At 40.6% G+C, this 15,515-nt stretch overlaps 1 protein-coding gene across 1 annotated transcript in view; it reads left to right on the top strand.

The window, feature by feature from the left end:
• MARCHF10 (membrane associated ring-CH-type finger 10) overlaps positions 1 to 15,515 on the top strand; it is a 162,842-nt gene that overhangs the window by 130,079 nt on the left and 17,248 nt on the right. Inside the window, exons 5-7 of the mRNA XM_077806002.1 lie at positions 1,794 to 3,189; positions 6,840 to 7,006; positions 10,409 to 10,518. Of these exons, the coding sequence (XP_077662128.1) occupies positions 1,794 to 3,189; positions 6,840 to 7,006; positions 10,409 to 10,518 (1,673 nt within the window). The remainder of the gene's footprint in view (positions 1 to 1,793; positions 3,190 to 6,839; positions 7,007 to 10,408; positions 10,519 to 15,515) is intronic.

Below are 15,515 nucleotides of genomic sequence, written 5' to 3'. Positions count from 1 at the left end.
AGAATTCTTTCCTGGGTATCTGGCTGGTGATTCTTGCCCACATGCTCAGGGTTCAGCTGATCACCATATTTGGGGTCGGGAAGGAATTTTCCTGCAGGGCAGATTGGAAGATGCCCTGGGGGTTTTTTGCCTTCCTCTGCAGTATGGGGCACGGATCACTTACTAGAGGATTCTCTGCACCTTGAAGTCTTTAAACCATGATTTGAGGACTTCAATAGCTCAGACATAGGTGAGAGGTTTATTGCAGGAGTGGTTGGGTGAGATTCTGTGGCCTGCATTGTGCAGTAGGTCAGACTAGATGATCATAATGGTCCCTTCTGACCTTAAGATCTATGAATCTGGTGATCTGTGAAAAGTCTAAGGTGAACACAATCTGTTTTCCCTCCTCTAAAAGCAATTGGTCTCCCTGAGTCCATACTGTGTGCTGTGATAAAAGAAATAAAAAGCATATGGTCATAGATAAAAACCACAGATGCCTTGGATGCATCTGTGTTCTCCTGTTGAAGGCAGTGGGAATTGTAGGAGCACTTCTCAGGAAGAAGTTGCTTGTAATTTAGAGAGAGGAAGCAGTGATAAGCATATGCACTTTTATTAGACAGTGCCCTTAATAGCGGTTCTTTGCTCATTCCCTAACACACTCATGTAATGTGAGAAGATGTTAGAATACACACAGGAACTAATTCCATTTTCTTACTCACTTTTTATTCATACTTGGAAAGTTTTGACAAAAGATGCCTTCCCCCTATGACTGATGTCTGCCCTCTTCTAGAGAAACTAAATTGGCTCTTTTGGATACTGCAATGGAGGACAGGCTATATCAGACATCTTTTTCAGGTCTTGGTCCTTGATTCTCATTCATGCTAGATTAATGGTGACTAAAAGTGATTGATTGCTGTTCAGTGGTCTTTGTGAAATCAGCATGTCTCAGTCCTGTTTCTAGACATCCATGTTAGAAACAATTGCTATGACCACAACTGGCATTTTATGTTGCACTTAGCAACCAAGAATTAGATGGGTCTTGGAGAATGAACTATTCTTAACTCCCTACAGGTGGGTGATCCTCTAGGATACAGTCACTAATGAGCACAGAGGATTTCAGGGATGTCATTCTGACCCCTTTTACCAACAGTACAAATCACGTGGGAAGGAGTATTATTTGGTGGTTAGAATGGGTGACAGAGAATCTGTTCGCATATCTACTGCTGATAAGCTGTATGACTTTCGGCATGTCATTTCATCTCTGTATCACTTTTTCCATTTGTAAAACATGGATAATACCTACTCAGTTTGTGAAGAGCTTTGAAAGCCTGAGACAGAGGTGCTATGATGCTATTTGCAAATAATAAGTATTACTACAAATTTTGAACAGAAAAAAAAAAACTAAAAACATTGTGATAATTTCTGTTGATCACAAAAGGGCAGTTCCTTCTGGAACTACACATTGAATGCAACTAGTAGGTGGGATAACATTTATGCTCGGAAGGAGACGTGTTAATTGAACCTCTGGAAGTGCTAGTGCACCATTTAGCATGATTTATGAATTTCCTTTATGTGGTCTTACAGGTATCCAGATAGCAAAGTAATATTGACTTCTTGTCTGAACCCTAGAAGAGTTTATGAATAAAGTCTACTAATTGTGTTAAAGTGCACTAGAATTGCAGTTACCTATAACTGAATATGTCATAACATCAATACCAGAACAGCAGTAGTAAGAAATCGCCATTTAGAGCATGTGTTAGGCACTAGAAACAAAAAGGATCAAATGCTGAAAGTTGATTTTGTTTTCACTGCAGATCTTGGAGTGACAAATGAAACTACGCTCACGAACAAGAAGAGATCTCAAGAGAGAAGGAATTTAATCCATTCCTCTAAGCTAAATCTTGATCGTAAAGATCTAGCCAAAGATAGCAAAACAGGAAGTATTCTTCCACAGGCTCAGCAGTCTCCAACTCTATCATGTGCACCTATCTTACAGGGAGCTCATGGTTCCTTTGTCTCAAAGGAGTCACATGGTCCATCTCTTATACCCACTAAAATGGCCCCTTTGAGGTTTAGAGATGAAAACTTTTATTCTATGCGTTGCTTAAACATGGAAGATTCCTATGAAGAAAATGATACTAAAGAGGATATATTAGAGAAAGAATTCCTTTCTTTCAATCTAAATCACTCTCCTACTCCTCTAGAACAAATTAGCAAATTTAGTGGAACATCCTTGGCACAGGATGAACAATGTAACTCTGAAGAAGCTGGATACGATAGAAGCATTTCATTGAGAAGAGTTGAATCTTCTCATGGACCATTAAGACAACACAATGTAATGGACACAGCTGTTGAACAGTCTTCATTAAGGCGAAGAAACTCTAGTGACTATGGAAAGTCTTACACTCCAGATGGGAATTCTTCTGAAGGTGCTGACTGCAATAAAAATGAAAATAAAACTCCATTATTTAGCTCAAGAAGCTCACGAGCTGAAAGCAGACCAGGCAGCGCTCCTATTGCTGAGACTCTTAATAACATTAGCTCTATAGATAGGCCTAGTGTCAATATTTATAACAGAGAATTGCAAGCCTGTGAAAGCAATCAGAGGCGTTATACTGATCTCCTTACTTCTGCAAGGTCAACAGTTCATAGACGATTATTGTATTCTGCATATAATGCTCCAAGATCATTAATACAATCTGCACCTAGAGCTGAAGTCTCAACAGATTTGAGCTTGACAACTGTATCATCTCAAGTATTGGATTTGGATGGAAGTTCAAGGTTTAATGTTCGTAGACCCTTGTCTCCTATAAGAAGTAGAGATTCTTTTTCTGCTGCAGAAAGTTATGAATCTTCATCCCCTATAGTCAGTACACCTGAAGATAATAGCCTACTGGATGATAGTATAGATAATGGTTTAAAGAGTGCATCTCCAAATGCTGCCTTACATGATGAAGAGAACTTATTAAATTCACATAGTTCTTTTTTATCTATAGATTCTTCCAACCCATCTTTGTTTCAAACAAATTTCACAGCCCACCTTCACATGACTGGCACATTACATGATCAATTACCACTTGCTTTGCTGGCAGTGTCTGATTTACAAAATCAAAGTAGTGCTAGGAGCAGCATGACAGCATGTGATACCACAAGTGCAAAGGAAACAAACAAACATGCAGACCCAGAGAAGCTTAAGAAACTGCAGGAGAGGTGAGAAATACATATTGTTACCCTTTTGACATGAGCAATTAGCCAAAGTTTGAGGCCCTGTGGGTTGTTTCCATTGGGAGGAGAAATTGATGGTGGAGGCAGGTACCTTTAAAGCAATCCTTTTTATTTCCAAAGAACATCCAAGTCCTGTTTCCCTGAACACAGAAGGAAAAACAAAGAACTGGCGATATTTTCTTTGCTCATAGCTCTAAGCCCATTCAGCCTAAAAGCTCTTTCAATAGGTTTTTCTCAGGGCCATACTCTGTGCTTGTTCAGGCAACACCTGGCTTTCTTCCTCTTCCCTGGAGTTTCTCCTGCCTCTCTCTCTCTCATACATACACACCACTCTACTAAAACAGTCCCTGGGAAGCCCCCCTCCACCCAGTTAGTTCAAATTCCCGAGCAACCTCACATGTGCATGTGCCTGTGTTTTGGGCAGTGACATGCACTTCTGTTTGGGGTTGAGACTTATTGTTTCATAAAAGGATCTGACTATTTCTTACAGCAATCTTAAATGAAGGATGGCAGTTGCATACCCCAATTTTAATGAGGCTTAGCTTAACTCGTAACAGTGTAATTCTACAGGTCACACATCCATGATGTCACATTAACACGCAGTTCTATAGTTAAATGGAGAGCTCCGTGGAATTCAATATTATATTTGTATTTGTTTATATTAAGGTTGCCCAGTGTTTGACCTTTTGGATCCCCTTTGGTAACAAATGGCTGGATTTTATAATCTTTCAAAATTTCCATATCGTTAAAACTCATTGCCAGCTACCTTTGTGTGCACAGGTGAAGAATTAGGTCGTAACCCCTTCCCACCCCCCACATATTGCCCATTATAGTTACAATTTTCCCTTACGCAAATGCTTGCCAGTTTTCATAACTTACAGTGACACTGAAGCTGCTTTTAGTTTTAGTAGGGCGCGTGTGCACATGCACACCTATGCGCCACTAGTAAAAATGGCCGTGCTTATCGTTTCCAATGGAACACAGGCTGTTGAAGAGAACTGCCATGTCACTACTACAAAATAGATTGTATCCCGATGCTTCTCCCACTGACACACGACACTTACCTTGTGTCAACCTGGAATATTTGCTAGTGTTGCTGAGGTTGTAATTAAGGTTTGTGTAATACTGTGGAGGAGATGAATGTGTTCTTTGCTGTATGTTTCTTTATCAGTTGAAGGCAGAAGTAAATTCCTTTGGATGATCTGGAGTCTGTCACTGTCAGTGGAAGTGTGCTGTGTGGGCATTAGGATACAGTTAAGAGGTGGCTAAGCTTATTATTTTCTTGCTTTTTAGGGTATCATAGCCATCCTTGATCTCTTTTAGACCAAGTTTTTGGTTATGGAAGGAATATAGATAAAAAGAAGCCATCCATACAGATGCTAAGGAAGTTAAGAGGATTGTCTGTTCTAAAAACTTGTTAGCTGACCCAGTTTCTCCACTTTCTTCCCTAAAACTGTAATTTCCTTGGCTGAAAAGACTTTCTGATATAGGCATATTGGTCAACTCTGGGTTTCCTGCTGCTGACTGTAATCAGCAAGCTGCTCTTTTTCTCAAGCAGTCGTTTCAACAATTAAGAACAAAGAAGTTTTCATGAAAATGTGCCTCTCCATCCCATCTTTCTACTCCCCCAGAACATAAACCAACTGGCCACATATTCAGTTTTTGCACTTAACAGAAGTGACATAGCTCTGAGTCATACAGTAGTACCAGAATGTAAACTGGACATGTAGAAGAACAAAGATGCTTTATTTCAAAAGGTGTTAACCCTTAGAATACTTAGCCCAACATGTCCACTTCTTAATTCCCCACCCACTTTCCAAAAAACCTCACCCACCAACTAGGCTGTAACAGACTCTGGCTTTTTCACCCACTTCCTTACAGCTACCGGCCTGTGGCGAAGCAAAGATTCACTGGTGCAGCACCTCCTGCTGGTTGTCTCAGGAATTAGCTCTTTCCAGCCTTCAGAGCACCCTCTGCAGGCCGGTGTCTTGCCTGCTGCTGGCATCTGTGTCCCTCCCAGACAGCGGTGCCCCTTTACCTTGGTGTCCTGCCCCCTGGCAATGCTCCCACACTCTAGGTCTCCCCTCCCAGGGGAACCTCCAACCTCTAAACCCACCTTGCCTCAGTGGCTACTGCCAGTCATTATCTAGCCCCTGCTCACTGGGGCAGACTGCAGTCCGTAATAGCCACTCATCATTGGCAAGGGGCGTAGGACTAGCTGCCTCTGCCTATTCCCAGGCTACACCTCTGTAGACCCAGTACCTTTCCTGGCCTTTAGCAAGGCCTTCAGCCTGGGGTTGGAGTACCTCAGCTCCCTTTACCTTTCCCTGGCACGGCATGGCTCTGCTCCAGGTACCTTGCCCCCAAGCAGCTAGCCCTTCCCACTCCAGGCCTAGAGCGAGACTCCTCTGCTTCTGGCCCACAGCCCTCTTATAAGGCCCTGATTGAGCTGGCCGCACCTGTGGTCAGCTACTCACTCAGCTTTTCCCAGCCCTCTCCAGGGCTGCATTTACTGTTGGCTCCCCAGGGCTGTTTTAACCTCTTCAGGGCCAGAGCAGGGTGACGACCCTGCTACACAGCCCCAGATATCTGCACTGCCACTTTCATATGCTTGCTTAACTTCCTAATACCATCTGCTGTCCCCCTGCAAGCTCTTAACCCAGGAGATTGCTAGAAAATTAGAAGCAGAGGGAGATGAATCATGTTGGAAGGGCAGGCTAGGAAGGAAGTGGGAGTCCTAGAGATAGAAGCTTCTCCTACTGTCTCAATCTGTCCAATCATCACCAAAGGATGTATACCTGAGGACTGTCCAGTTTTCTAAAGTTATACAGGTGTCTAAAATGCTGTATATAACTCTATAGGGTCTCATGTTTTATCACCATAAAAGGAAAGCAGGGGTAGTTCTTGAGTTGCTTTTTCACCTTCAGAAAATCTGTTTATGATGAGTTTGCCAAGTTTAACTAAAATCAATCCAGTTCTCAGTTGTTTTGTTGTTTAGAATTTTAGTCCTTGAACGTGAATCCTTTCTGGTCATTTTGATGCATGCAAGAAGTGTTGATTGTAGTTTAGTTAAAAAAAAATTAAAATCACATTTTTCTCCATTGTTTGTAATTAGGGAGTCATTAAAATATCCTCTCATCCCCATACACTGTTTTGGTCCTTTGCCTTCTAGTTAAAATATATTTCCCCTTAAAAAAAAAAATTGTATTCCATTTGTTTCCTTGATTTCAACACATCACAGCTTTGCAAATAAGGCAGTACGCATTAGCTACCACACCCTAACTGGTTCTGCAGGGGTTGAGAGCAAAACAATGTGGTTCTTGTATAAAAATCAGTGGCTGTAGTTTCTGAGCTGTACACTGTCAATCATGGATTCAAAAATTTTAAAAAAACCGAGGATTTAGAAACAACAAGATTTCCTCCCCCCCCGCACATCTTAAGTTTGACAGTGAATAGTAATTGCAACCCATTGGATATTATTTGTTCAGATCACAGATATATTGAAAGATGTTTAGGGAAGCCTCTTTAACCCCCCCCCCCTCCAAAACATGTTAATTAAAGTATAAATTAATTCTAATGTTAGACTGTAGAGTTTGGTGAAAGAATATTTCTGATTTGTTCTATTGTGTCTTTAGTCTACTGGCCGAAGACTCAGAAGAGGAAGGAGACCAATGCCGAATATGTCAGATTGCTGGGGGCTCTTTAACAAATCCACTGGTAGAACCATGTGGGTGCGTAGGAACCCTACAGTTTGTTCATCAGGAATGTCTAAAAACATGGCTGAAAGCTAAGATAAAATCAGGTAGGAATGTGAGAAGAGAGTACTACAAGTGCAACAGCATGTCACTAGTTTAAGAAACCTCATGATATGAGGGCCAAATTCACCTTTGGAATCACTCCCTGACATAAGTGAAGCTATATCAGGTAATATCAGTGGCATTACGCACCAGGGATGAATTTATCCCATAGGTTTGTCAACATTTCAGTCTTTTTCCACAATGCAAAAATTAGGTCAAATAACCGCAAATATCTGATGGCCTTGCTTAGACTTGTGCTCATCTGTTGACCAATGGCCAGAACTAAAATTCTAAATTTCCAGAGTTTACCATATAAAATAAGCCAATTTATATATATATACACACACCAAAGGCTGAGAGATTTACACATTACTAGCAGCATCATGTGAACAACAAATTTTGTAGGATCCATAAACTTCACATGTAAGACTAATTAATGGGGAGGAAAGAGAGCATGTTGAATGACAAATCCATAAAGTGAGAAAAACGTGTTTTTAAAAAATATTGAAGTAGGGGGAGAAGGAACCTGCATAGAATGAATTTTAGTGCTCATGAAAATAACTGATAGCTAGAGAAAGGTACACTGCAAATTATTGCTATGCAAGCTTCCCTGATCTTCATCCCCCACCTTGGTATTGACATATTAATACTAAAATGAAACATTCCTGGTATTCTATTTCTATTCCTGTCCTGAATGAAGATCAACAACATTATAGTGCTATAAATGTGAATTGCAAAGCAGGGTTTTGCAAAGTTTTGCATAATATGGACCATATTTTAATACAAAGATTGTCTTGTGAACCACTCCCCCTTACATTTGAAATCACACATCAATTAAGCCATTGCTTGCATGGAAAAGGAATATTGAACATACATGTATGTGTTTTAGCTGCCTATTAGTGCAATTTAGCAGCTAGCAATGAAGGAGAGGAGTCAGTGTCATATAAGAGTCACAGACTCAGATCTCAGCCTCCAGAGATAACAATAAGCAAGTTTATCACTTAATTCAATGTATTGTGAGAACTTACTGTTTAGATATGTGTCAAAAATTCTGATCTTAGATTCAAGAAGACAGGAGCCCACACCAACCTTGTTTTATTCTTCATCAGCACAGGATGTAGCAGTTAAATGCAGATTCTTAATCTTTGGTCAAATTCTTGACTGACCCCAGGATCAGGGGAGTGAGCTACCTCCCTCATCTTCCACAGATCCTGCCCTGGGTTCAGGGAGAGTTCAGCCAGCCAGCTTGGGAGCCAGAGTGAGAAAGAACACTAGCAAGGGGAGAGAGTGTTCAGATAGTATACTGGAAATTCCTTTGGCATTTGATTAGCTATGTGTTTGGATGGGCAGAAGTGGGACTTCTGATCAGCAAAGGATTTAAAAAAAAAAAGAAAAAAAAAAAAGGTGTTTGTCTTTAGGGCAAGGCCCTGATCTGAGTATCTGTAATAACCTTGGATTATTTTCAATGCCCAAGAAAAGTTATAGAAGGACACATGCTTTTAAACAATACTAACCACATATTAAATATAATACAGTGGGCCCCAAAGCAACTGGAACCCATTGTTCTATCTTAGAGTTTTATACAGGCACCCATCACCACAATATCTGACTGCCTTCCACACACAAAAAATCAATGGCAATAGCAAAGTTTCAAGAGGATTTCATGGAGTCTCTAGAGTTTCTTTCATTTGGGGGTGAAAATCTGCTTGAGGTTTTTTAAAGGATTTTATTAATTTCCTCCTCTTTATTGAGGTGTGTCTCAGTGTCATTTTTATGGTGGAAAGCAACTGAAGCCGATTGTTCCCTTCTTTGTTGATGGGGGCTGGGCAGGAAGGGGAGGAAAGACATCCTTTTTCACTAGGAGGGTGGTGAAACACTGGAATGCGTTACCTAGGGAGGTGGGGGAATCTCCTTCCTTAGAAGCTTTTAAGGTCAGGCTTGACAAAGCCCTGGCTGGGATGATTTAATTGGGGATTGGTCCTGCTTTGAGCAGGGGGTTGGACTAGATGACCTCCTGAGGTCCCTTCCAACCCTGATATTCTATGATTCTATGATCCAGTGAAAATACTAGGCAGCACACTGGACCTTTATTTGGTTGGTATTGACCAGGCCGTGAGTGCAGAGACTTGATATGTGGATGTTATGGTTATATTTTACTTGAGACTCATGTGGCATTTTCCTGGACCTTTTCTCTTTTTCACCACTATCCCCACCAGTTCAGTGAATGAAATTGCATTTCAGAAGGTAGAGGTCTCACTATGCAGTCAAAGAGAATAGCCAGAGTGTCCAGTCTCGTTTTCACTGGAGTCAGTGGCAAAATTCCGGCAGACTTCAAAACAAATAAATACAAATAGAAGTGTTTTACTGGTTATCTGGAAGTGTCGTTTTTCAAATGTGGTTCCTGGACTATAATCCGACTTCTAGTGTTTTGTGGAATTAAGGACTTGGAGAAGCAAACAGTGATAAGAGAGAGGGCTTGTTACAAAGATTCCTCTAATGAAATGGCCTGCCAGAAAGAAAACTGACCCTCTGAGTTAGATCTTACTCACCATTTTCAACTCTGCCTGTTGACTCTTCAATTTACAAGGCGGGGGGGGAAATCTATCTTGGACTCTTATTTTTTATTTTTCTACAGTATAACATACATTTATAGATAACAAGCAAGAGAAAAGAGTATTTCACATCATACTGTCAGTCTTGAGTGAGTTGGTCCCTATGGGCCAGGCCCATATAGTTAGGGCCAGATTTTCAGAAAAGCTGAGCTTCCAGTTAGGCACTGGACTGAAAAGCCAAATTTCCAAAAGATCTCAACATACTGGGTGCATGTTGGTTCCTGAACAATTTTGAAAGTCTGGCCAAAAGTGTCACAATGGGAGTGGTTTCAGAATGGAGTTTTGAGAATCTGGCTTTTATTTAGGAACCTAAATGGGAACTGAACTCATCAGAAAATCTGGTCCCAGTTGTGGGTGCTGGAAATCTTGGAAATCTGGCCCTGAAATGTTGTGAATGGCCACTTACATTAATTGAACTTATATCCATTTGTTTGAAACAAATGTACATAAATATTACTTTTCTATGTCAAATAAACCATACTGATCAAGGTATGCATCTCATAACTCCTGCATTTGTAACCCATATCAGTTACAGTTTTGTAAACTGTTATACATCACATGGAGTGTAATAGACAATACAGCTAGTATTTAAAACCATTATACAAAGCTCACATAATAATGGGCATGATTAGAATAGAGTTCAATGGAATTTAGATTCAGAGCTGGCAACCTTGAGTAAAAAATGGCTTAAAAATAAAGGTTCCATATAGTAGTGATTTTGTAATATACAGAGACACTGTGCTCAATATCGACTTATAAGTTCAACACTGTATTTAATTCCTCATTTAATTTCAGGTGCTGAGCTGGGGGCAGTGAAAACCTGTGAACTGTGTAAGCAGAGCCTGATAGCTGATCTGGATGATTTTGATGTGAATGACTATTACAGAAATCACCAACAGTCTCAGGTAAGAAACTGACTCTTTCCAAATAAAGGCCTGTAATCCTATTTTGGTATTGCTGGCTTGCAGTACTGTGTGAGTGTAATGATCTGCCATCATACACTGAAGCCAGCTAAACTGCAAGGAAGAGATATTTTTCTTTACACAGATTTAAAGACATGTAAAAAAGCCCGAGTAACAAGAGTCTGAAAATAATAATCGCAGTTCATTTCACAAAACTGCCCAATATCACGAGGCTTTGAGTGAAGGAAGTTTGTAATTACATTTGGAGATGGGGAATAACATTCTTGTTTGCTAGGTAGAGATGACATTGCAGCGTGAAAGCCTGTTGAGGGGAAGACTAGCCAAGGTTCGTTGTCCTCTTCAGCATCTTACAATTTAAAAAACACAGACAAGGAGAAGATTCAGGTGGATTTTTTAATTTCAAGGAATTGAACATCATCCCATTATTAATATTAAAGTGCTGTTTGTGAAACAAGTTGAATAAATTTATTTTAAACAGAAAAATTCAGGGGTAAGACACAGAGATATTGAGAGCTGTAAGAAAACAAACCTAGCATCACAATAAATTTAGTATTTTTTAGCTTTATGCCTGCCAAAAAGAGTAATCTGCTTAATTTTCCAGAAGATAATTATCCCAAGCATGGAGTTCTAATACTTTACTATAAGATGGTGATGGGGGTCAGCTTGTTCAGAAACAAAATAAATGTTGTTCATAAAGGGAGACAGGAATGACAGGGTAGGTCATGCTGGTGAGGGAGTGGCAAAATATGTGAAAGCAAGCACTATGTCAAATAGCAGAGTCTCTACACTCCGGAATAATCACACTGAACCATAAACAGATTAAAGTGATAAGCACACACACCCTTTCTCAAACTTTAAAGTGTTTTACAGAATTACAGGCTGTACCTATGTTGGGTAGTTTGACAATTCAACACATCAAATTTCATATTTAAGGGCATACTGCAAAGCTCATCTCTTTTCCTAGACATTTGAAAATGGGTGGAATTGTAAGGATGAGTAATTGTTGGAGAGATAAGGGGAATTAAGCTGGTGGGAGGTCTTGCTTGCTGGTTGTGATTTATATAAAGAAAAGGAGTACTTGTGGCACCTTAGAGACTAACCAATTTATTTGAGCATGAGCTTTCGTGAGCCACAGCTCACTTCATCAGATGCATACCGTGGAAACTGCAGCAGACTTTATATATACACAGAGAATATGAAACAATACCTCCTCCCACCCCACTGTCCTGCTGGTAATAGCTTATCTAAAGTAATCGTCAGGTTAGGCCATTTCCAGCACAAATCCAGGTTTTCTCACCCTCCACCCCCCCACACAAATTCACTCTCCTGCTGGTGATAGCCCATCCAAAGTGACAACTCTTTACACAATGTGCATGATAATGAAGTTAGGCCATTTCCTGCACAAATCCAGGTTCTCTCACTCCCTCACCCCCCTCCAAAAACCACCCCCATACACACACAAACTCACTCTCCTGCTGGTAATAGCTCATCCAAACTGACCACTCTCCAAGTTTAAATCCAAGTTAAACCAGAACATCGGGGGGGGGGGGGTAGGAAAAAACAAGAGGAAATAGGCTACCTTGCATAATGACTTAGCCACTCCCAGTCTCTATTTAAGCCTAAATTAATAGTATCCAATTTGCAAATGAATTCCAATTCAGCAGTTTCTCGCTGGAGTCTGGATTTGAAGTTTTTTATGGGTACCCGCATGGCCCCACAATATGCCAACATTTTTATGGCTGATTTAGAACAACGCTTCCTCAGCTCTCGTCCCCTAAAGCCCCTACTCTACTTGCGCTATATTGATGACATCTTCATCATCTGGACCCATGGAAAAGAAGCCCTTGAGGAATTCCACCATGATTTCAACAATTTCCATCCCACCACCAACCTCAGCCTGGTCCAGTCCACACAAGAGATCCACTTCCTGGACACTACAGTGCTAATAAACAATGGTCACATAAACACCACCCTATACCGGAAACCTACTGACCGCTATTCCTACCTGCATGCCTCCAGCTTTCACCCTGACCACACCACACGATCCATCGTCTACAGCCAAGCTCTGCGATACAACCGCATTTGCTCCAACCCCTCAGACAGAGACAAACACCTACAAGATCTCAGTCAAGCTTTCTTACAACTACAATACCCACCTGCGGAAGTAAAGAAACAGATTGATAGAGCCAGAAGAGTTCCCAGAAGTTACCTACTACAGGACAGGCCTAACAAAGAAAATAACAGAACGCCACTAGCCGTCACCTTCAGCCCCCAACTAAAACCCCTCCAACGCATTATTAAGGATCTACAACCTATCCTAAAGGATGACCCATCACTCTCACAAATCTTGGGAGACAGGCCAGTCCTTGCCTACAGACAGCCCCGCAACCTGAAGCAAATACTCACCAACAACCACATACCACACAACAGAACCACTAACCCAGGAACTTATCCTTGCAACAAAGCCCGTTGCCAATTGTGCCCACATATCTATTCAGGGGACACCATCACAGGGCCTAATAACATCAGCCGCACTATCAGAGGCTCGTTCACCTGCACATCCATCAATGTGATTTATGCCATCATGTGCCAGCAATGCCCCTCTGCCATATACATTGGTCAAACTGGACAGTCTCTACGTAAAAGAATAAATGGACACAAATCAGATGTCAAGAATTATAACATTCATAAACCAGTCGGAGAACACTTCAATCTCTCTGGTCACGCAATCACAGACGTGAAGGTCGCTATCTTAAAACAAAAAAACTTCAAATCCAGACTCCAGCGAGAAACTGCTGAATTGGAATTCATTTGCAAATTGGATACTATTAATTTAGGCTTAAATAGAGACTGGGAGTGGCTAAGTCATTATGCAAGGTAGCCTATTTCCTCTTGTTTTTTCCTACCCCCCCCCCAGATGTTCTGGTTTAACTTGGATTTAAACTTGGAGAGTGGTCAGTTTGGATGAGCTATTACCAGCAGGAGAGTGAGTTTGTGTGTGTATGGGGGTGGTTTTTGGAGGGGGGTGAGGGAGTGAGAGAACCTGGATTTGTGCAGGAAATGGCCTAACTTCATTATCATGCACTTTGTGTAAAGAGTTGTCACTTTGGATGGGCTATCACCAGCAGGAGAGTGAATTTGTGTGGGGGGGTGGAGGGTGAGAAAACCTGGATTTGTGCTGGAAATGGCCTAACCTGACGATTACTTTAGATAAGCTATTACCAGCAGGACAGTGGGGTGGGAGGAGGTATTGTTTCATATTCTCTGTGTATATATAAAGTCTGCTGCAGTTTCCACGGTATGCATCTGATGAAGTGAGCTGTGGCTCACGAAAGCTCATGCTCAAATAAATTGGTTAGTCTCTAAGGTGCCACAAGTACTCCTTTTCTTTTTGCAAATACAGACTAACACGGCTGTTACTCTGAAACCTGTGATTTATATATCTGTTTGTGATTTATATGTTTGTACTGATGCACTTTTAAGTATTATTTGTGATGTATTTTAGTTATGCCAAAAGCACCTAAAACATATGGATAGATATGCTATTTAGCATTTATAGAAATCTAAATAAATACTGCAGTGTGCCAGAGTCTTTCCCACTGATTTGTAGAAGATAGCCACTTCTACCAGACTGTGTTTCTCAAAATTATTTGCAGTAAACAGTGTATATTTTCCCATCTGCATTGCTCTAGGCCTTATTTAGTTATAAAAAAGTAAATGATTTCCCAGCATGCTTTGACAGAAGTGATACCACCAAGCTATTTTCTAGCTGATTGATTTGCCATTGTGCTGTAAAATATATAGGAATATAAAGGTTCACTTAGAATGAGGTTGTCTGTAGATACCCATTGAAAGAGCAGAGTAGAACATCATGGCTTGGAATATAATTCCCTCTCTGAATGGAACAAAAAACCCAAACAAGCAAAAACACCAAAGGAACCAATGAAGATACAGTTTCCAAAAAAATGATTTGAGGAGATTTTGTAAGTGCTAAGCCATGCAGATGAATGTTGTAGTTTAAGGAAGGTTGTAGTTTCCAGATTAATGAGCATCTCTTAGGTTTATTATAGTGGTAGCACTGACAGAGGATACTGTTGAAAAAGTTTGACCAAGTGACTTGCTCAAGTTCAGAGAAGCAATTAGCATTGATGAGTACCTGTCTCCTGGTCCTGTGCTTAGGCTATGCCTCTCAGGGACTACTGTACCTGAATGCTTAATTTTTAAGACAATATTCTTAATCAAGAACATGGTGCTTAGATCCAGCACTATTATCAGTAACTTCAAGGGTTCATTTAGTGTTCAGTGTGCCCCATTAAAAAATTTAATTTATCACTTTAAAAAAAAAAATCTCTGCTTCAGCAGTGACATGTAATTATCTCTGAGCTGGAAAGATGGCTGCCATTCTGAGCTAGCAATATGAAAGTGTACTTGGAGGGAAATTGTTATTATTGTTAATTTCAGTGATTCTTTTCACCATTGGCAGCTTGATGCACTAAATTACAGAGAATAAAATGTAAACAAAAAAATAGTCAAAAGCCAGGCAAAATAATTCTTATGTTTTGTTCTGCAGAATGATTAGATTCACAATTAATAACATTCAGCTACAGAGGGGGAATTTGGGGAGGCAGAATTAATTACCTACCCAGAGTGCAGCCAAGACAGTGGGTTGTCAGCACTCCTATGATGGCTACAAGTGCTGTGAGATCATTAATGCCCACAAATGGTCAGGACCTCAAATTTCAATCATATCAGAAAGCTGAAACATCCAGCAGCATAGCATACTCTACTCCATGGTGTAGCACTGAAAGGGAAGAGTGCCATATGCTGAGTTCTCCACACTTATGGTTTTCCCTGGAGAACTTCCATCTAATTATGGAAAGGCCCACTCCTCATTTGCTTATTAGACCTGATGATCTGTATTGTATTTGATATGTGCCAAAATATACAGCAGTTTAAGATGGCATAGCTTTATCTTTTTG

Source organism: Eretmochelys imbricata, chromosome 27, assembly GCF_965152235.1.
Source record: "Eretmochelys imbricata isolate rEreImb1 chromosome 27, rEreImb1.hap1, whole genome shotgun sequence".
In the NCBI taxonomy this organism is placed as follows: Eukaryota; Metazoa; Chordata; order Testudines; family Cheloniidae; genus Eretmochelys; species Eretmochelys imbricata.
The sequence above is the reverse complement of the archived record's forward strand: the minus strand, read 5'-3'. Positions and strand labels throughout refer to the sequence as shown.